Raw genomic sequence first — 22,513 nt, 5'->3', positions numbered from 1 at the left:
AGATAAAAAGGACATTAATTGGTAGTATGAAATATAAAAATCACTGCTTAAATATAGAGTTGAATTCAGACTAATAATGGTGAATGGAAATCACAATACTAGCATGGAAGTTAAAAGACTATAGTTAATAATACTCTTGTCTTTTAGTTTACATACTGGAGTTAGTCCTCAGGTCTCTATAATTAATCGTTAATACTTTTGAGTCCTGAGGATTGCTCCAGTGGCTTGCGAGCATGAGGCCAGAGTCTCAGTCACCAGTGCCTCCCACTTATTCCAAATGCAAACCTAACGGCTCTGCTATCCAGTCCTGCAGTATCACAGCAGTGTGTGCAGTCTCCAGTGCTTAGCCGGGTCTGTGTGACACTGAAATTAAAGAAATGCAAACACTACAGCCTAGAGTGTTTCACCAGTGAGTACACGTATGAGTACAGCAACAGCCCCTGGCAAGTCTTACAACCAGAATATAAGCAAGCACTACATCTAAAGAAATGCAGTGTCTAGATAGCAAATGGGCAAGCATCACAGCTTGAGTCCAGACCCTAACAAGCAGCTTTAAACACACACTTCACACCAGGTGTGTGACCCCCAAAGTCATCACAACAAACCCTAGTGATCTCTAGTGTTAGATGGTTAGATTAACCCTAGAGAGAGGAAGATTACTCACCAGCTTTGCATGTCGCCAGCTCTAGTTCAACCCCCAGCACCATATGTGGTCCCCTGGGCACAACCAGGAGTGATCCTTGAGTGCAGAGCAGAGCTTGGAGTAAAGTGTCACCCTCCAAGGCCCCCCCAAAAAGAAAATCACAACAATAACAGGAACAAAAGAGAATGAATGAGAGGAGAAAAAGTATATATTTAAATTTTGGTTGGGGGACCAAGCACAGCTGTGTTCAGGGATCACTACTGGATCTGTGTTCAGTAATCACTCCTGGTGGGGATCTGGGGCCCATATGGGATGCCCAGGGATCGAACCGGAGTCAGTTCATGCAAGGTAAGCACCTTAACACTGGCCCTGAAATATGTATTTAAAAAATACATAAGTATAATAATATGCTAAATGAATATATGGTATAAAATGTAAAATGTGATATTACGAAGTGTCCAGCTCTTCTGTAGAGCTTATGTATACAGTTAAATTGTTACAGCTTAAATCACATTAATAAGTATAAGATATTGCTTCTTAGAACATTCAACATTAAGATGTTGCATGGTAATCACAAAGTAAAAACCTATAGTACTTCAGTAATCTTAGATTACATTAAAGTTTAATGATAATAATTATAAACAACCTACTTATAAAAGCACCACTAAGTGTACCTACGTTTTCTGTATCTTATCATATCATTAGCTTAGAAATATGATTACCCTGAGAAAATTATGATATAGTAGTGCTAAAGGAAAGATCTATTCAGAGGGAAGGTTTGAAGTACTTCTGTACTTAAAATAACTGCACAAATATAGATATTTGCTTAATATAATCCCATATTTAAAAATCATGTGTTTTTATTTGTATTCAGATATAAAAACATTTGGCTTAAAAAGCTGTTTTTTATTTATACGTGAATTCCTGGATACCAGTAATAAAGTTAGATGTCTAATTACACATTTGAAATGTTAGAGTAAAATTAAGTTTTTGTGACTGATCTTGTCTTTAAAAAAACTATTTCTAGCTCTGATAGCTAGAAACTAGTTCTATAATTATCTGTTCTGACAGTCTTATTAAGGCGGGGGAAAGATATATTTCAGCAAGACTGATAGGCATAAATGTTCATTAATTGTCTCCCCCACAAAATTAGGCTAATTGCATTATTTGTGGTCACTAAATTACATGACAGTTTATCATAAAAACATCTAATTCATGTGTTTGTTGAAAATAACCTCAATAACAATGTCTTCTTTTGAACTATTTCCAAATTTTCATTACCAGATGGATATTTATATGCCAAGAAATTACATTGCATAGTAATTTAAATGCAGTAATTATAAAAAGCCATGGTATATTATCACACTAGAGTGATACTTGTTAACAAAACTCATTTAGTATTGGGAAAATATTTGCATGAAATAAGTGTATTGTGATTTTCTGTGAAGGTTAATACATTGCAAGGGATTCCAGGAGGAAATGTCTCTCAATTTACAAATCTTTACAAGTAAGTAACAATAGTAGAATGTAAATACTACTAGTCTACACTGAAAACAGAACTTAGCTTTTGTTTAACTTCCATATGTAAATTGGACTTTTGAATTTTAAAGCTCTTGGTATTCTTAGGAAAATGTCCAGATAATAGCTTTTCTAATTCCTGTCACAAGAATCTGAGACCTGGTCTCACAATTGAGCTTCCCAGGGAGGGGAAGTGGGACCCTGAGGCAGACAGAGGTGCTGGGTGTGGGTTTAGAAAGTTGTAGGCATGAAACCCTATCATTAACAGTGTTGTAAATCATGGGGCATAAAATAAAACAAGTCTGGGTCTAAAAAGGTGTCCTTATGAGTTATCCTAAAAATCCATCTAAGTTTCATTCCCAAAATAAAAAAGGAAATGAGGAAGGATCTTGAGGTGAGCTTTTTAAATTTACATGCCTTCCAGGCTTTCAGTTGTTGCCCCTGTGAATTGATATTCAAGTATTCAAGGAATCACCCTCACTTTTGTTGAACTTATGCCTAAGTACCTGAAACAAACACCACTTTCCTTGAATGACTTAAGTAATTGCTATCACAGAGAAGGGTGTCTAGAAAGTTCCTAACTTATGGAGTCTTTCAGCATCATCAGTTGCCTTTATTTATCTAGTTTTAAAGAATTTTCAAATGTCAGATTTTCAAAAGTGAACGAATGTCAATTTTTAAACAATCAAAAATCTTGAGATGTAAAATCTGGATGCAGCTTTGGGTATTGAAAGGTACATTTAAATTCTGTAACCTGAAGAATGTCCTTAAAAACATCTAGAAGTTACCCGACTCTGGCCATTTCACGTTATTCACTTAGTCCAGCCCAATGTTCACTGACTCTGCTTAGTCCTGATATGCCTGACCTTGATGCATTTCTTTTAGACAGAGATTTACATTCTGTCCTTCTAATTTACTTTTCCATGAAGGTTATTTCAGCTCATTATTCAGTTGATCTCTTAGAAGAAACATTGTTCAAGGAAAAACTAGCAGTAGACTCCAGGAAGGAAGAAAATAAAACTTTGATCACCAAAGAATTTAGGGTGTTTCTTCTAAGCTGAATGTTGGAGGTGTGGTGGGAACTACTGCAGGAACGCTTGTTCCTGCGGTGCCTAAGGTCTGGGAATGAATGATACACACGTAACAGACAGGGACCACTGCAAGCCGGAAAAGAACTGAAGGCAAAAGCAAAGATTCTGAGAAAGCCTAATAGGAGCACTTCTTTAAGTGGGACCTCCAGGAAAACTCCTCTGTGGAGGCAATATTGGCTGAGAACAGAAGGATAAAAAGGAACCTGCAATGCAGAGTGAATGGCACGACTCCGAAGTAGAGACACAGGAAAGGTGGGTCAATTTGGCAGCTTGAGAAATCTCTGTTTGGGGGCTCGAGACGTGGAAATGACTCGATCGCATGTTACAGCCCCAGGTTGGAACCACGTAGTCCCCCCTGAGTACCTGGAATGACCTGAGAGCATTGCTGGGGGTGGCCCAAAACGAGAAAAGGGACTTTCTTCCCTTTCTACCCTTTTATATTATTAAAAAGAAAACCGGAAAGTTCAAGGACAAACAAAAGACTGAGGAGAAAGCCTTAAAATACAGGACAGATAAAGGGGTGTGCGTGCGTGTGTGTGTGTGTGTGTGTGTGTGTGCGCGCGCGCGCGCACAAGTTGTAGGAAAACAGGTATTCCTGTTTGCCATACCATAGGTTCAGGTATGAGTTGATGGTGATTCTTTAGAGAGCACTTTTTCAAATATATGGGAACCTTTTGATGTAGTTGTTTCAGTTCTGAGAAGATACACTAAGAAATGGCTTGGCAAATGTGTAAAAAATTTTATACAAGAATGTTATTTGTAGCATTGTAAAATATGAAGCATCCTAAATACTTGTCTGTAGGGGATTGGGTGAATACATTTTTAACTCTGTGCAATGCATTTCAATTCTAGCTACTGTGCAGTCACTAAAAATAATACTCGTCTATATATTGACCCAAAAGATGTCTGGAAAATATAAAGTGAAAAGCAATCTTAGTATATGTGTACTATTATAAATGTATGTGTCATTTGAAAAAACCTAAATACTTAGACATTTCGACCCTTGATATGAAATATTTAGAGATTTACAGTTTTTTCTTGTGGACTTTTGTGCTGTTTAAACATGTTCATTTCAAGATAATATTTCTTTTGCAGAGATAAAAAGATAAGTGGTTTTCATTTATTGGGGGGAGGGGGAATCTGTAAGATCTAAGTCTTTTGGAAAACCTCCCACACTTTTTCAGCTTTCCAGTTTCTTACTCAACCCAACCTTGCAGGCTGATGATGGGAAGGATGCAGTGGGAGCAGACAGTCCACCTCTGTGCTGTTTGTTAGTTTGTCCTGGTCTTTCTCCTGCCTAACAAGAGCAGGAACTATGTTTTGCGTCTTGTCCTAATTCAAGTGTCTGGAACAGTGCGGCTCAGAGTAGGTGCTCAGTAATAGCAAATGAGTGTACGGATTAAAGAGGGAAAAGGCGACCTAAGTTCCGTTGGTAAGTGCCGTGGAAGAGGCCCTTTATTGTTTCTCTGCCCATGTCATTCTTCAGTGACCACATTGCTGAACCTCTGCCAGCCCCCACTGGCATGACAATTTTTACCCCACCTTATATCTTCATTTTCTGGTTTCCATCACCGAAAGAACGCCCCTGAACCCCTCTTGCTCCTGGCACCAACCCTAGAGGACACCTGACACCTGATCTTTTTTACTGATTCCCCACTGAATTCATTTTAATGCCTGCCCCCTGGTGCCCTCCCTAATTAATATTCTCGGCTTTTTTTTTTTTCTGAGAAGAGATGTGACTTTTCTCCTTGAACTTTTAACTTTTGTCTTTCCCACCGTGTCATTACGGTTGGTTTCATCAGCGGCTGCTCCTGGGGGAACTCCACTCCCCTCCCAATGTAATTGCTGCAGGCAGCCCGTGCCTGTCTCTCGCTGCTCCTCCTGTTGCCCAAAATGGGCTCTACGTACAGCTGCTGTGCCCACACACGTTCATGTGACTCCAGAGTTTCTCCTTGGCAGTGGAGTCACCTCCCTGTCCCTGCCACTTTTCCCAAGCCTTCCTGTTCCTGCCTCTTACATCTCCAATCCCCGAAGAGGAAGGGAAGCACTTGGACTGCCTTTGGCGTGACAGGAGTGAAGTCCTGAGTTCTCGGCACTAAGTGAGGGCACTCTACCTACCCATCTGCCTTCCCAGAGTACTCTTGTCATTTTGAGAGGGAGAGAAAAGAAAAGACAGCAGCAGCCGCCCCCTGAGATGACAACAGTCTGTTTTCATGTTTCAGTCAGAGATGCTATGGATGATGGATTATGATTTTTGTCACACTGTGAGCAAGTTTTTTTGTCTTGCAAAAGTGCCACACTGTGGGCAAATTGTTTTATGTGTACTAGGATGGAACTGTAACCACCACAGTAGCAGTTTATCTGAAAATGATGTTTGGGGTGCAAAATAATTTGCTTATTATTAAATTATTCTCCTTTATTAAATTATTCTTCCTAAATTAGGAACTTTGTATTTCAGTGTTTGTATATTTTAAGCCAAATACTTAACTGGTTGACAGGGGAAAGGCACACAAAGAAAAATGGAGATTTAACTATATATATATATAACTATCTATATATAACTATATATATAACTATATATATACACATATATATATATAATTTCAAAAGAGCTAACTCATCATTACCATAATTATTTTCAATAACTGGTTTGTGTTCCCAGGAGTTAAATAGTGTCTATCTTTTCTCACATTCTTGGTTAAGACTTTCTTTACATTTTGAAGAAAAAATGTTAAGTTGCTTAGAATTAGAATATGTTTCTCAGGGAGCCAGAGAGTGAGTACAGTAAGTAGCGCATTTCCCTTGCATGCTGCTGACTTGGGTTCAATCCCTGGCATCCCATAATGTCTCCCCCAGCTCACCCAGGAATGATTCCTGAGCACAGCATGAGAAATAAGCCCTGAACAAGTGTGGCCCCAAAAACAAGCAAAAAGAATATATTTGTTACTGCAACCTTCTAATTTATTTTTGATAACTAGTTATTTAAGTTTTGCTCTGAATTTATAACACAAATCTAAACTTTTCTTTTGTATTACAAAATAAAAAAAGTTAATCTGCTTACTTAGGAATGAGTGTACGGACAGAACTTTGTCCGTTCGCTCAGCAAATATAGGCATATATTCTATGCCTATTACGTGGAAGGCGTTGTTCTGGCCTTTGAATCTGGGGCAAGGAAGGAAGAAGACAGGGCCACGCGCAGGGCTTGGGAGATGCTGAAGGAGCTGCAACACCCAGGCTTTGAAACACATCCAACACAGCACTAGACTAAATATCACCAAGAATAGCTCCCCTGGACTCCCTGAGCACTGTGTGGGCGAGACTCCGTCCCCCACCAAGAAAAAAAACCCACTTCTTTATTACATTATTTTGACTCAAGGGATTGAAATTAGGGTTTCACGCATGCAAGTGCTGTACTCTAAGCCACACGCCAGACCCACTAGTCAGTCACTCCTTTACAGTGAGCAAAACATGTATGCACTTACTGACTTTCTAAAAATCTACTCAAAGTTGTTTAGATACAAAGGGCAATTGGCATTACCCATAGGATAATCTGTAGGATAAGTAGTAAATACGGCAGAGTGACCAGCTGGAGACAGTGCTGATATCTATTAATAAGCTATGATATGACCACGCAGTGGCTTGCTGCTGGTCACCACATTCCCTGCAGTTGGGAAGCAAGTCAGTTCTTTTCTGAAAGGGAAGTTGCTCATGTAGGTGTTTCCACATCTGCCCTGGACAGATTTGGATTTGGTTCTAAGTAAACAGGCTGTTAGTGGGGAGTGGCATGAGAGGTCAGTGGTTTAAACATTAGATCATAGAGAATCAATCCAAGGAAGGAGGAATATTGTTGGCAAAGGAGATTGGGAGAATGGCACAACTTAAAGTCTATTTGGTGACTCAACAGTTAGAATTTGGTACTGAGTAAATTTAGGAGCTAAGGGGGTCATGGGAAGTTGATTTACCCGAAGAATGTCCTCTGAGCCTCAGTGATATTTAAAATGTCCACTCGATATCAAGTGGATACTTTGATTACATACCTGGATCTGTGATTCTGAAGTTGGTGGAGTGGTCAGACCAGAAAATACGTAAAATTGAGATTCTTCAGCACTTATAAGACATCTAGAAAAAAATTAATTTGGCAAGAGTCAAAAAGGAAGAGGGAAGAGGGTTTAGAATTAAGTCAGTCTAATGTTAAAAGCTTTGTCCATTTAAAAAAAAAAACTAGCAGTTTAAAGCATAGTATTTCAATAGTTTCCAGAATCTCAGATTTAGGATGTCTGAGAGAGAAAATTTCCCCTGCATTTTTTTATGTAAGTTCATGGCACTTACTGTCATCTCTCAACAGAAGCTTGGGGGGTTTCCTCAGTCTCTTTCAGCTCCACATTCTTGGTAACCAACACATTGCTCCTTTTGACTATCTTAATCTGCTTTTCCTGTCCATCTCAATACCATTGTCATGGATCCTACACTGATGACTTTTCACTTGCATTTCTGCTTTACTATCTTAAATAGATTTCTTTCCAGTCTTGCCTCTTCCAGTTTACTTCCACACTCGCCAGAGTCATATTTTTAAACATGTACATTTCATACCACGGTTGTTGGAGTTCACAGATAAAAACACAGCGCACCCAATTAAATTTAAGCTTCAGAGACCAAAGAAATAGTACATGAGGCAAAGCACTTACCCTGTATGCAGCTGACTTCAGTTTAATCCCTGGCACCACAGACGGTCCCCCAAACACTAGCAGGGGTTGCCACTGAACAACCCTGGGTATGACTCAAAAACCAAAATAAAATATTAAATGTAAGCTTCAAACAATAATTATTTTATGCTCCGTATAATATGTAGGATTTACTATACTAAAAGTTTTTTGTTGCTTTTCTATAGTTTAAATTTGACTTCATCCTACTTTTTTAATACAGAAATTCTGTTCTTGCTTCAAAATCCAAATTATTGCACCATGATTTTCAGTATAAAATCTAAATGTTCTAACACTGACCCTAAAATTCAGTAGGGGATTCGGTGGGGGGAGATAATATAGCCAGACAGCTGTTTGCCTTGCATGTGGCTGAGCTGGGTTCAATCCCTGATATCTGCTATGATCCCTTGAGCACCACCCACCAGGAGTGATCCCTGATTCCTACTGTTAAGACTTGGCATGGCATCTAGGAAGTCATTTCTTACGCCTCACCCGTCCCCATCCTATGGATCAGAATAGCATCACTAGTGTTTCCTTCTACAGTTGCATAGCACTCATTGATTAACAGTAAGATAGAACCTTTTTGTGTTGAATTTAATTTTTTTACGTATCTCTTCCTTAGATTGTGAGTTCCCTGTGGAGCGGATAACAATGGTATTGTTTCACTCTGCATCCCTAGCACATGGGGGTTAATAATAAAGAATGGATCCGTGAACAAGTGAGTGAGAAAGCAGGAAAGAACCACACCCATTAGTTGGCCACATCACTGGCCACCTCTTTCCTGCCTTGACTTCTGGCTAAATCTGTGTGACAGCAAGCTTCCTCGCTTACCTGTCCCATGGACTTCTGATGCCCAAGAAAGGAGATATTTTTCGTTCTCTCTATCCCTAGGATCTTAAAATATAATCAGTGTGTTTATATCTAATGAAAGGGTAAAAAAGCATAAATGAATGAAAAGATCTTCGAAGGAGATCAGTCCCGTTCTTACATTGAGGGACGGTTTGCTTGCCTCTGGGTTGTGGAAGGGCAGTCTCCAGCCAGAACATTGCCCAGGCAGACTGAAGCAGCATCTTAATTCTTTCTCCTCCTCTTTTTGCCCACTCCACTCTTCCCTTCTCAACCTAGGATCGAAGAACTCTCTAGCAGCTGGCATGTAGCAGTTGAGTGAATGTTAGTGATCAATCATAGATGGAGCCTATTTCCTCTAGAGCTGTCTCAGCCATTCTCTCCTGATCCCAGGGCTTATTTCCTTCCTACCAGGGCAGGTGAGTTAAACAGGACCAGAATAAAGTGACTGCTACATTTTGTTTGGGAGTCACACCAGCAGTGTCCAGGTTTGACTCCTGGCTCTGTGCTCAGGGATTAATCCTGGCTTAGACAACATATGAGGTACCAGGGATCGAATATGGTTCATCCACATGGAAGCCAAAGCACCCTACCCATTGTACTGTCTCTCTGGCCCCCACAATGATTTTTTTGATATTTAACTATTAGCTTCCTTTTTCTTTTCTTTCTTTCTTTCTTTCTTTCTTTCTTTCTTTCTTTCTTTCTATCGTGTGTGTGTGTGTGTGTGTGTGTGTGTGTGTGTGTGTGTGTGAAGCAAGGTAGTTTTACTGAAATGTATTTTTAAAAAATGTGAAGGGAAAGAAGTACATGTTTGAGAGAGAACAGAGGCTTCTCCAAAGTGCAAGTAGGCCAGCAAAAAATCACTGAGACAAGCAAATGAGATGCATATTCAAGGGAGAACATGGACTTGAAGAGCACGTCTTGGATTTCTTTTCCATTAAATAATTTTTTCTTTTTATTTTGTAGGTCTCCTATACAAGCTCTTTTTTGCTTGTTGTTTTGTTTTGTTTTGTTTTGTAGGCCACACTTGTTCAAGGCTTAGTCCTTAAGCTTTAGTGCTCAGTGATCACTCCTGGGTAACCGCATGTGGTGGTGGGGATCAAGCCTGATTTGACCGCATGCAAGGCCAGCTCATTACCGCCTGTACTCCCTCTTCTGCCCCTAGAAGTTCATTAATCAAAGAAACTGCCCCCCACAATACAAATAAAATTAATGACTTTGAGATCTCTGATTAGTTTTTGTTTGTTTGTTTTTGTTTTGGGGGTCACCCCAGTGATGCTCAGGGGTTACTCCTGGCTCTGCACTCAAAAATCACTCATGGCAGTGCTCTGTGGACCGTATGGGATGCCGGGGATCTAACCAGGGTCATGCAGGGCAAATGCCTTACCCGCTGTATTACCGCTCTGGCCCATGAATTATTCTTTTTTGTGGCATTTTGAGATTAAGTGATTAATTTGGCTAAAGTTTAAAGAAAAGGGAAAAAATACTCAATGCCAGAAATCCTTAGCCAGCAAAGAATCTAAACAGATCTTACAGTTCTCCCCTCAGTTAACCAGGACCATTAAGATCAATCTTTTGTTTTGGGCACAGGGGATCCAACCCAGATCCTTGCGCTTTCAGAGCAGATTGTCTACCACTGAGCTATTCTCAAGCTGACATCAACTTTTGCAGTTAGAAAGGTTTTGTTGGGTTTTTTCCTTTCCAAATGTGGAGAAAAGTTCAAGAATACATGTCAAAACAACAAAACTCAGGGTACGTTTTCGTTATTGTAATTGATCAAAGGATGTTTGCAATAGATTTGAATGTGAATAAATTAAATGTGACACGGATCTGGCACAGGCAGTCTAGTGATTGGCAAGAGCACATAGCAGGAGCAGCTTCTGCTGCCGAAGCAGAAGCTGCTCAGTGGTTGTTTTATTCTAATAGATTTCTTAGCAACCCAGTGCTATCACACTGACCTAAGCCGTGTCATTTATTTACCCTTTTGTTTCCACTCCCGTCCAGGCCAGATTAAATGCATTTTTGATCACTAAACTGGCAAGCGCCGCCTTCGCCCAGAACACAGAGCACCTTCAGATGACCTATGCACCTCTCCTCTCCTTCCCCTCTCTCTCCTCTGCTCTCTCTCTCTCTCTCTCTCTGTGTGTGTGTCTCTCTCTCTCTCTCTCTCTCTCTCTCTCTCTCTCTCTCTCTCTCTCTCTCATGGATTGAAAAAGGGTGATCTAATAACTTATTATTTCATCCTGGCAGTCCAACTTGTAGAACTAGAAAATGGAGTTTAATTAAACAGTTTGGCAATATTTTCAAGCTGCAGCATTGCTATCACACTTGCTAGGCCTGAATTGTTTCTTGGCATGTTACAAAATTGACACTGAGAAAAAAAGAATATTCAGCTTAGAACATTTTGAAACAGTTGTACACCAATTCCCACTATAATTATGTTGATTGTGGAGTGGGAGGGGGTGTGTGGCATATTTTGGGAGGCTCCTTTCTGGATAAGGTTATCTTATAGTAACCAAATGTTTGGTTTGGGGAACTGGAACTTGCCAGATTCTCACTCCTTGTAATCTTTTTCCTAAATCTCTATTTCTTCAAAATGTTTTATTTTCCTTTGATTGACATACAGTATATCCATACTTTCTAATTTCAAATATTAAAATAAAATTAGTTTATTGTTATATATAGTTAAACTAGGGCAGGAATTTAATGGACTATCAAGCTGGCCATTAGCTCTATTCCATTTCATTTATCAAATAATTTTGAAGTCTGTCATATGGAATTTTATCTCTAACATGTCATACTACTGTATCATGTATATAAATACATATATACAGATATGTGTGTATATAGCTTGTCTCTCTGTGTGTATACATAGAGAGAGAGAGGATATAGAATTTAGAATATAGAATTTCTAGTTGACTATATTGAGATTCTAAGGAGACAAATAAGATGAGGGGAATAAAAACATAAATTATATCTTGAGAACCTGTATCATTTTAATTTATATACACATGACACAAATTAAAGCATACTGATTTAAATACATGCACGCACACACACACACACACACACACACAGAGTTAGTCTGGGGACCATACATGGTAGTGCTCAGAAGCTACCCTGGTTCCGTTTTCAAGAGCCACTACCAGTGGTGTCAGCAAAGCATTCAGTACTAGGGACAAATCCAGGCCTCCTGCATGCAAAGCATTTATTTCAGCCCACTAAGCCCACTAACTCAGGCCCTAAAATATTTTTTTTAAGGGCTAGAGGATGTGGCATCATGGTTAGAGTACTTGCATGCGTGAGACACTGAGTTCAATCTCAAAAATGGCAATAAATAAAAAATACAAAACTTTTTTTTACTTATTATTTCTCTTCCTCCTCTTCTCTTCTCATTCTTTGGCTCCAATCCCATCTACGTTTTGGTCCAATACCATCTATGTTGATATTCCATCTATGTTGACTGTTGACTGCTTGATATTGTTCCATGATTCCTGAGTCTCTGGATCAGTTTTTAAGTTTTTTTTTTCACTTCAGTTTGGTTACAGACTTACTGATTTTTTTTTCCGGCAAAAATGTAACCTGCAATTAAGTATATTTATTACATTTTCTATTTCAAATCTTTTTCACCTCTGGTAGTTCTATTTGATTCTTAATAATGTGTTTCTTCCATATGATCATATCAATAGACACAGAGAAAGCATTTGACAAGATTCAGCACCCGTTTATGATGAAAACTCTTAGCAAAATAGTCATTGAAGGAACATTGCTCAACATAGTCAAAGCCATCTACCGCAAGCCCACAGCAAGCATCATTCTCAATGGAGAGAAACTAAAACCCTTCCCTCTAAGATCAGGGACAAGACAAGGATGCCCACTCTCACCACTCCTATTCAATATAGTACTGTAAGATCTTCCCATAGCAGTTAGGCAAGGAAAAGATATCAAGGGCATACAAATAGAAAAGGAAGAGATCAAGCTATCACAACTTGCGGATAATATGATACTATACTTAGAAAATCCTAAAGTCTCTACAAAAAAGCTCCTAGAAACAATAGGTTTGTATAGTAAAGTGGCAAACTACAAAATCAACACCCAAAAGTCCTTGGCTTTCCAATATACAAATAATGAAAGAGAAGAAAAAAATATTAGAAAAAAAATCCTGTTCAAATAGTGCCTCAGAAATTCAAGTATCGTGAATCAGCTTAACTAAAGAGGTGAAGAACCTATACTAAGAAAATTACAAAACACTACTTTAAGAAATAAGAGAGGACACTAGGAAATAGAGACACATGCCCTGCTCATGGATAGGGAAGATTAGCATTATTAAAATGGCAGTACTCCCCAAAGCACTGACAGATTGAATGTAGTCCCTATCAGGATACCCATGACATTCTTCAAAGAAGTAGACAAAACACTACTGAAATTCATATGGAACAATAATCCCACAGGAATAGCTAAACCAATCCTTGGGGAAAAGAAGATGGATGGCATCACCAGCCCCATCTTCAAACTGTACTACAAAGCAATAGTAATTAAAACCGCATAGTATTAGTTTTAATTATATGATCACTTAACCTTTGATAAAGGAGCAAGAAATGTGAAGTGGAACAAAGAAAGCCTCTTCAACAAGTGGTGCTGGGAAAACTGGACAACTACCTGCCAAAAAATGAATTCTCACCTCTGTCTAATGCCAGATACAAAAGTTAGATCAAAGTGGATTAAAAACCTCAGTGTCAGACCTGAATCCACAGGAGGAAAATGTAGGCAGAACCTTCCATGACATTGAGACCAAAAACCATCTTTAAGAATGAAACACCACTGACCAAGCAAGTGGAAACAAACTTAAACAAATAAACAAACATTAAACTAAGAAGCTTCTGCAGCTCAAAAGAAACAGTGGCCAAAATACAGAGAGAGCCCACGGAATGGGAAAGAATATTTACCCAGAGCCGGGTTCAATTGCTCCACCCCTCTCGGAGAGCCCGGCAAGCTACTGAGAATATCTTGCCCTCGCAGCAAAGCCTGGCAAGCTCCCCTTGGCATATTCTATATGCCAAACACAATAACAACAAGTCTCACAATGGAGACGTTACTGGGCCCGCTCGAATAACGGGAGGACAGTGCTACAGACAGTGCTACCCATCTGATTAAGGGGCTAATATCCAGGATATACAAGATACTAGTAGAATTGTACAAGAAAAAAACCTCCAACCCCATCAAAAAATGGGGAGAAGACATGAACAGAAGCTTCCTCAAAAAAGAATACATGTAGCCAAAAGTCACATTAGAAAGTGCTCTACATCACTAATCATCAGGGAGATGCAAATCAAAACAACACTGAGATATCATTTCTCTCCACAGAGACTGGCATACATCAAAAAGAACAAGAACAACCAGTGCTGGCACAGATGTGGGAAGAAAGGGACTCTCTTTCATTGTTGATGGGAATGCCGGCTGGTCCAGCCTTTTTTCAAAAACAATATGGGCGTTCCTTCAGAAACTAGAAATTGAGCTTCCATATGACTCAGCATTATCACTTCTGGGAATATACCCCAAGGGTGCAAAAAAGCACTGTAGAAATGACATCTGCACCTATATGTTTGTGTAATCAAAAAATAAATAAGTAAAGGTAAAGGTGGTGGGTCTCTGTCCCACCATGTGCATTCAGTGACCGTGTGCTTCTTCCCCACCTTGGCCCGCAGCCACCACCAACAGACACATGAAGGAGGGAACAGCGTCGTCGCTGGGCTGGTTGGTGATCAGTTGCCGTTAATTCCATTCTCCCCATGTGCCTGTTCCAGTCTCACTAAGCGCCCCATTCCGGTCTCACACTGCCTCTCATTCCTGTCCCCTCTTGTACCCCATGCTAGTCTCTCTGTGCTCCATCTTGCTGCCCCAGCCTCCAAGCATTGAGGGTAGCAACCACACGGTGATTAAATTTAAAAAAAAAAAGTATTTCTTTTCTCTTTATGTTCTTTTTTTTTCTTTAAGGCTTTTATTTGTGGTAGCTAGAATAAACTCTATGAATTTATCTTTCTGCCATATTTGGGTCAGTTTCTGTTGCTTGGCTTTAGGTCACAGTCACTTTCTTGGTAAAATGATGAATATTGAAATAATATTGCAATGTTTATAGGCTGGGTTTTGTTTTCTCCTTTTAACTATGTAGTTTCTGGGCTGAAAAGACAGTCCAGTTCAATCCCCAACACCACATATGGTTCCCTGAGCACTGCTGGGTATGGACCCAAAAGACTACATTAACTTCATTAACTTGCATAATAATCGATCCAAGTTTTTGGAGACATGCTACTTAAGTGTTTTTAGGTGGATCTAGAGCTGTATTGTCCTACAGGAGTTTAATAGAAATGTTCTATATCTGCACTTTACAGTATGATAGTCATTAGTCACATCTGGTATCTAGTGCAATTTTTTTTTGAGAAAATGAATTTTAGGGTCTTAACTCAAATGTGAGTATTACGTGGCTTGTGGCTCCCATAGTGGACAGTGCAGATCTAGAGTTAGTTCTTCATTCATGTTAGTTCATTCTTACTCTGAAGTTTTTACACTGGATGTCCCAGCTGTTCAGAACTTGAATGACTCGGCAAGGTCCTAGAGTTGTTTAGTTTACAGCCCCACAGTAATTCTTTTTTTAGCCACAAATTGTTCTTCCTGGCCTTGCAAAGTCTCATCCTACTCACATGCAGCTGAATATTCAGTTCACACTCATCTGTGGTCCCAGTGCACGTGTCCACAACTTTCTCCATGTATTCTGATATGCAAACTCCATTTTCCTCCACCTCCTAACCTGTCTCTCCTTTGCTCAATAAGATAGCCAGCCTCTGCTTGGGAACCCCCCCACTCCCCCCACTCCAAAGCAGCCAAAAATGCCTGCAGACAAAAAGTTGGGGGCTTGTTTCATTTCTCTCCTGTCTCAGGGAATTAGTGTACTGCTCTGCATTTTGTTTAGTAACCAAAACTTTTTGTCCTATTTTATAATCAATTAGGGCAGGAATACTGGTCTGGCATCAGTTACTCTGCTTGTTCTCATTGCGGTACATTATGTCAAACACCCCTGTTCTCAATCCAGGGAGAAAAGTTGCTGCTTTGGTTGGAAGCTGTTACACACTGAAAATACTGAAAATACCGCATATTTTTTTTTCACAACATCAAACTTAATCATTTTGTCAGTTTTTCTACAAGAAAAATAATTAACACTGGGATTCTGCTATTTACAAAACATGTCCAACAAACATTCCCTAACTGTATGTCACACATTAGTTTTTAAAAAAAAATTTTTTTTTTTTTTTTTTGGTGTTTGGGCCACACCTGACAATGCTCAGCTGGCTCTGCACTCTAGAGGTGGTGCTCAAGGGAGCCTGTGGCAGGCCAGGAATCGAACCTGGTCAGCTGCATTCAAGGCAGTTGTCTTACCCACTACACTCTCTCTCTGACCCCAAATTAGTCAAAATTTTAAGGACTGAAACAAAAGTATAATCACTTGAGACTTTAGTTCTACCAAGATGAGAAAGAGGTGGGGGCCCTAAGTTTGGTGTGTTATTTTGTTTTGGTCTGGAGCCACACCCAGCAGTGCTTAGGCCACACCCACGGCTGGTGGGGTTTGGGGAGCCATGTGGGGTGGTGGGGATCAAACCAGGTCAGCTGCATGGAGGGCAAGCACCCTACCCACTTGTATTATTCTCCAGCTCCATGGTATGCTTGGTTTGTTTTTTTGTTTTTGTTTTTTCTTTTGGGGTCACACCTGGCAATGCACAGGGGTTCCTCCTGGCTCTGCGCTCAGGAGTTACTCCTGGCGGCGCTCAGGGGACCATATGCGATGCTGGGAATCGAACTCAGGTCGACCGTGTGCAAGGCAAACGCCCTACCCGCTGTGCTATTGCTCCAGCCCCTGTTTTGGTTTTTTTAACATAATAAACAATACTATATTATACTATAATGTAATAAACAATACTACTCCATGGTATGTTTGTTTTTTTATGTAATAAACAATACTATACTATGATGTAATAGACTATAATGTAATAACCAATACTACTATAATCCACCTGCTAATCTTCTGCTGTGTTTGGCTACCAACAGTTCTTTCGCAGTTTTTACAACAGCTACTGAAGAAAACTGTATTGTGTCACCTTGAAGCATAAGGAAACTGAGACGCAGGAGATTAGGCAGCATTGACAGGGTCACATAGCTGGTAAATGGCAAAGCTGGGGTTGTATGCGGGTGCTCTTGCCACAGAGCCTTGAACTCACCACTATCAAGGAACATTCAGAAGACCTGGCAGCATATGCGTTAGTATTGAGGTCTAGATATTTGTAGAAAACAGACTTTTATTTTTTTGAAAAAAAAAGCTCCTTTGTGTCAGAACTAGTAGAGGCGGATTTGGAATGGAAGAATGGAAACTGTGTTGAGTCAAAGAACTATTTATATGGATGGTCATCGGTGTTTTGTTTTGTTGGTTTGGGGGGGCACATCCAGTAGTGCTGAAGACTTACTCCTAGCTCTGTGCTCAGGAATCACTCCTGGATGGGTCTGGGGACCATGTGGGGTGCTGGGTCAGCCGTGTACAAGGCAAATACCTCACCCACTGTACTCTCAGGCCCACACAGTGCTTTTAAAATTTCTTTAAACAAAATATTGAAAACAGCAATAAGAGGTGTTAAATTGTGGCACAATGTTACCGATAAAATAATATACAACGTGTATTTTTTAATTGTTGAATATTTCTGCTATAAAATACTTTCCAAAACTGATTTAAGTCTACAAATTCCTATTTTTCCCCACCTATCTACTTTCATTTTATCTATCCTAAATATTTACAAAACAAGATTTCCTTTCATAAATGATTTATGTTCTGTTTAATTTTCCTAGAAGCTGTTAACAGGGGTCTGGTAACAATTAGGCTGTGTGTGCATGAGTGCACGCGCGCTCGTGTGGTTTGTGTGTGTGTGTGTGTGTGTGTGTGTGTGTGTGTGTGTGTGTGTGTGTGTGTATCTTAAAGGGAGTTCTTTTGATAGTTTTTGTGTTTTTCAACTCTGAAATCTTTAATCCCACTTAGTATGTTAAAATTATTAGCATTCAAGTTGGCTTTGTATTTGCATAAATAGTTGATATAAAGAAGAATCTGGCTTGGCAATTTTCTCTTGTTAAAGAGGAACAATGTCCAGGTAGTTAAAAAGAATAGCTCTCTGGCCTTCATTTTCTTTAATGCAGACAGTGTGGGCTTATACCAGCTGTAAGGTTGCAGAGTTGGACTGAAGCAAAGTCAGTCTAGGCAGCTCAGAGTATGTGACTGGTTCTCTTATCCAAAGCTACAAACCAATTCCTAGTAGCTTTTGCTAGCTTGTGATGGTACTGATATAAAGTCTACACAACCCTTTATTCAGCTGAAGAGAACTTTCCTGAAGACCCAGCAGTTCATGGAGGTTCTTGAGAAATGTGGAACATGAAGAAAGGATTTCTATCTATTTCCATTATTTCCAACATCATTCTGAGATTCCTCTGTGAACATGGACATCTCACCTGAGAATTGTACAGGGTAATGTAAGGCAAAGTTTGGCTTAATCTCATCCTCATTTACACCAGTTAAACCTAATTACTTTGGCTATTTAAACCCATTTCTCCCTTCAAGTACAATTATTTAAATATGATTTTAAGTACCAGTTTTCACAGATTAAAGAACTATTATTACTTGAAATACACTTTTGAAATAGAAAAGCTACATTATGCATTTGAATTTTTAGATATTGCTTTTAAGTGTCATTTTTCAATACTGAAAATTTGTAAATCACTTAAATGAACTTTTTTCAATAGTCATATAGTATTTACATTGACATACATTTTTATATTATAAATTTGTTGAGGAAAAAATAATAAGCAAAAGAACATTAATTTTTTTTTTCCCTGAGAACAGAATTGTGTGCTGGAGAGATAACCAGCCAGAGCTCATACTGTGCATACAAGAATTCTCAATTCAATCCCTGGTAGCTTATGGTATCCTCAGCAGAGCCATGTTAGCCCTGAACTCTGTTGGGAATGGCCAAAAAAAAGAGAGAATTATACTTTCTGAGGTGAACTTAATGTATGTACACATATTACATTTTCAGCGATGCACACCTGAAATTTAATGTGATATTAAAAATGCAACGCTACTTCCATTTTTTAAAGTCACCCAATTATCATTAAGATAGACGAGAAAGGTAATACAGACACTAAAACGATTTTTCATCTAAAAATGCACATCTTTAAAATTCTAACTTCTGTGGAATCAGATTATGTGAGTCTAATTGCCTTTTCTTTTTTTTTTTTTTGGTGATGCATTGAACAGTGATGCTTCTTTGATTTGAAAGTCTTGTATTCAATGAAACCGAGCAACGGATTCTTTGTAGTCCAGGGTATAGAGCTTAGCAGCACAACAAACCTGAGGGCCAGACTGCATTGTACAACTGGCTTGCACTGATATGAGCGAGCACATCCAATGGTCAAGTGTCCCCCTGGAACTGGTTCCTAAGGCATGTGGAACCCCAATTCCTCTTTTGTCTTCCCTTCACCACCATTGTGAACTTTAGGGGAGAAAGCAGGACAGCCAGGATGTAGTGTTGGCCCGGGATGGCTGATCTTAGATACTTGAGTCTCTACAAAGAAAATGGATAGGATTGTCCTGAGACCATCTCACCTCTGCTTCATCCCCAGTGAAAGTGTAATTGTTGAGTCGTTCCAAAGCAGATAATAGCTGTTAAACTTAGAAACTCTTGACAGAATGGCTGTTATTCTCTTGTGCACTATTTCATACTAAGTAGTTGGTTTCACTTACTGGATATAACAAAGATAGCTGTTTAATTCCAATAACTAGAATGTAGCTTTTCAAATACGTCCTGCACGTCACTGTCACTGTCCTCCCGTTGTTCACCGATTTTCTCAAGCAGACCCAGTAAAGTCTCCGTTGTGAGACTTTACTGTGTTTAGCATATCAAATACATCATGGGTAGCTTGCCAGGCTTTGCCATGCGGGCGAAGTACTCTCGGTAGCTTGCCAGGCTGCACGTATATTATTTAAATGCAAGGATCATGTACAACACGTTCTTTGTGGGCTGTTTTATTTTCTGCATTTTGGGTATTCTTGAACTGAAAATTTAATAATTTCTTCCATTTGTATATCATGCAGGAAATATTAAGGAATAAAAAATACAGAGAAGAAATTGGAATCAAAAGCAAAGAATTTTATGCAAAAGAAAAACTCCTCAGTCAAGAGAGCGACGGGAATCTTTTGGGCCCACCGGTGGAAACTGAGATTAAAGGACATGCCTCTGCTCCATTCTTTGGCAAGGAAGAGCCGTCAGCAGCTCCCTCCAGCACTGGAAAAACCTTCCAGCCCGGAGCCTGGATGCCACAAGATGGCAAGAGCCGCAATCAGTGAATGTACGGGGGCAAATCACTTCATTGATTCGTATTTGACTTTCAACAAATAAAAAAGGTTATGTTGTATTTTCTGACTGTACAGTAGTTCTCCATTAAGCTTTTGTTCTTAGTATGTAGGAAAAATGAGGCTATTCACACAGAAATCTAACTACATTTGGACTTAGAGCTTCCTTTGATTTAATCATTCTGTACTTAAGAATGTGTTTAGGGGGCTGGAGCAATAGCATAGTAGGTAGGGCATTTGCCTTGCACACAGCCAACCTGGGTTCGATTCCCAGCATCCTATATGGTCCCCCAAGCACCGCCAGGAGTAATTCCTCAGTGCAGAGTCAGGAGTAACCCCTGTGCATCACCGGGTGTGACCCTCTTGGGGTCACACCTGGGGATTCTATTTTTGCTAAGAAGGTCACACCCAAGACCTTCTTAGCAAAAATAGAATGTGTTGTTTTTCCCTCCTTGGATTGTTCTCTGCAGAAGTAGCACGTAACTGTAAATGCTCATTAAAGTGAACATCCCTATATTCATTTCAGAACCACCTCAACAGAAATTGAAATAGAAATAGGTAGTGAACTCTCTCCTAAACAATCAAATATAAAAGAGAAAAATGAGAACATTCCTATTTCTGGAGAGGCAGTAAGATTTAAAGCACTAGTCAAAAACATAACCTTGGTTAAAACGTGGGAAAAAAATATATAGATGAATGAAAAAGAAACCATTGATCTTGTTTCTGTGTTCAGTGTTCCACCACACTGCATTGTCTTAGTAAGATTTTTTTGAGATGACTTTCTACATTACTAGGTGTTATGTCTTTTCCCGTTGTGAAGGAATCAAACCCAGGGTTTCACAAATGCAAGGCAGTTTTCTTGAATGCCCATTTACATCCCTGGTCCTAGAGTTAAATGTGTCTTTTGGGGGGGGGCGGGGGAGGGGTGCACCCAGCAGTGCTCAGGGATTACTCCTGACTCTGCACTCAGGGATCATTTCTCAACATGCTTAGGGGACCATATTGGCATTCCAGGAAATCCTGGTTCAAGTGCCTTACCCACTATACCATCTCTCTGGCCCACCCAGAGTTAAAAATCTTACAGAAAAATGTTGGCCTAATTAAGATTGCCCTTCTAAACAATCTTATATTAAGCTTTTAGGCCAGAGGTGTGCAAAGTAGAATTAAAGTATTAAAATATTAAATTGCCCACCGTATTTATATTTTAGGCAATTACCTTTCCCCTACTTCCCCTCCTTCTGATATGGTTGTTGTGCTCATCAGAGAACCCACATCACCGCACCTGCTGTGGTGCTCAGCAGGGTTCAGACTCCTTTAATTATAGTGCTCACATGCATGCTTGCAGGGCATCTCACCCCTGATCATGGCACTTGTGCGTCTTTTCTGGTGCAGAGCTAAACAAGCATCATAAAGTCAGTGTTCCCACACACCTGGCTATGGCACAACAGGAGTCACTTGCAGCACAGGGGGGTCCACAGCAGAGATGACAGGATTGCAGGTGGCCTTAGGAAAGTTCAGGGCTCAGGAACAATCGCCTTACTTCTGCGTGGCCCCAGGTTTGATCCCCAGCACCATACGATCCTCCTATTATGAGGTGCAGGAAGGCGGCTAGCACCGGTGCATCCTTCAGATAGCCGGGTATTACTGGGAGTGGCCCTCTGAGCACTGTTTGGGAGATTCCCTCCCAAATATCAACAAAAATACTGAAAATAACATTCTACATGTTAACACTTTCCCATTTCTTTTACATTATTCGGCTGTCATTTATTTAATTTCACCTCAGACTAATACCATTATATTTTTGGGGTTGGGTTTTTTGTTGTTGTTTTGTTTTTTGTTTGTTTTGTTTTTGCCACAGCAGCAGTGCTCAGGCCTTCCTCCTGGCTCTGCTCTCAGGGATCATTCCTGGCAGGCATGGGGGAACCATATATGCTGCTGGTGACTGAACCCAGGTATGCTACATGCAAGGCACTACGGCCCTTCCTGCTATACTGTCCAGCTCCTGTAGTTTTCAAATCATATCTTATTAATCATACTATTGAAAATATAATCTGAACTTTAGACCAGGCTTTCTCAAATTGTTGTGAAGAGATTCAAATAGACTTCCATGAAATCATTCAAGTATAAATACAAAGTTGTACCTTGCTTCCCAAACTTTTGGTATCTGAACATGAGATCCCTTCTAATGTGCCTAATCTGTCCTCATTTATTCTTTTTTTTGTTTGTTTTTTGGGTCACACCCGGCGATGCACTGGGGTTACTCCTGGCTCATGCACTC

The 22,513-nt window shown here is 39.8% G+C and overlaps 1 protein-coding gene across 1 annotated transcript in view; it reads left to right on the top strand.

The window, feature by feature from the left end:
• NDUFAF2 (NADH:ubiquinone oxidoreductase complex assembly factor 2) overlaps positions 1-20,297 on the top strand; it is a 166,383-nt gene extending 146,086 nt beyond the window's left edge. The window contains exon 4 of the mRNA XM_056112066.1: positions 19,978-20,297. Coding sequence (XP_055968041.1) covers positions 19,978-20,229 — 252 coding nt within the window. The 3' untranslated portion in view covers positions 20,230-20,297. The remainder of the gene's footprint in view (positions 1-19,977) is intronic.
• The last annotated feature ends 2,216 nt before the right edge of the window (positions 20,298-22,513 follow it).

The sequence above is a fragment of the Sorex fumeus genome, unplaced genomic scaffold, assembly GCF_029834395.1.
Source record: "Sorex fumeus unplaced genomic scaffold, SorFum_2.1 ptg000015l, whole genome shotgun sequence".
In the NCBI taxonomy this organism is placed as follows: Eukaryota; Metazoa; Chordata; class Mammalia; order Eulipotyphla; family Soricidae; genus Sorex; species Sorex fumeus.
Note: the sequence above shows the minus strand (reverse complement) of the source record. Positions and strands in the feature narration are given on the sequence as shown.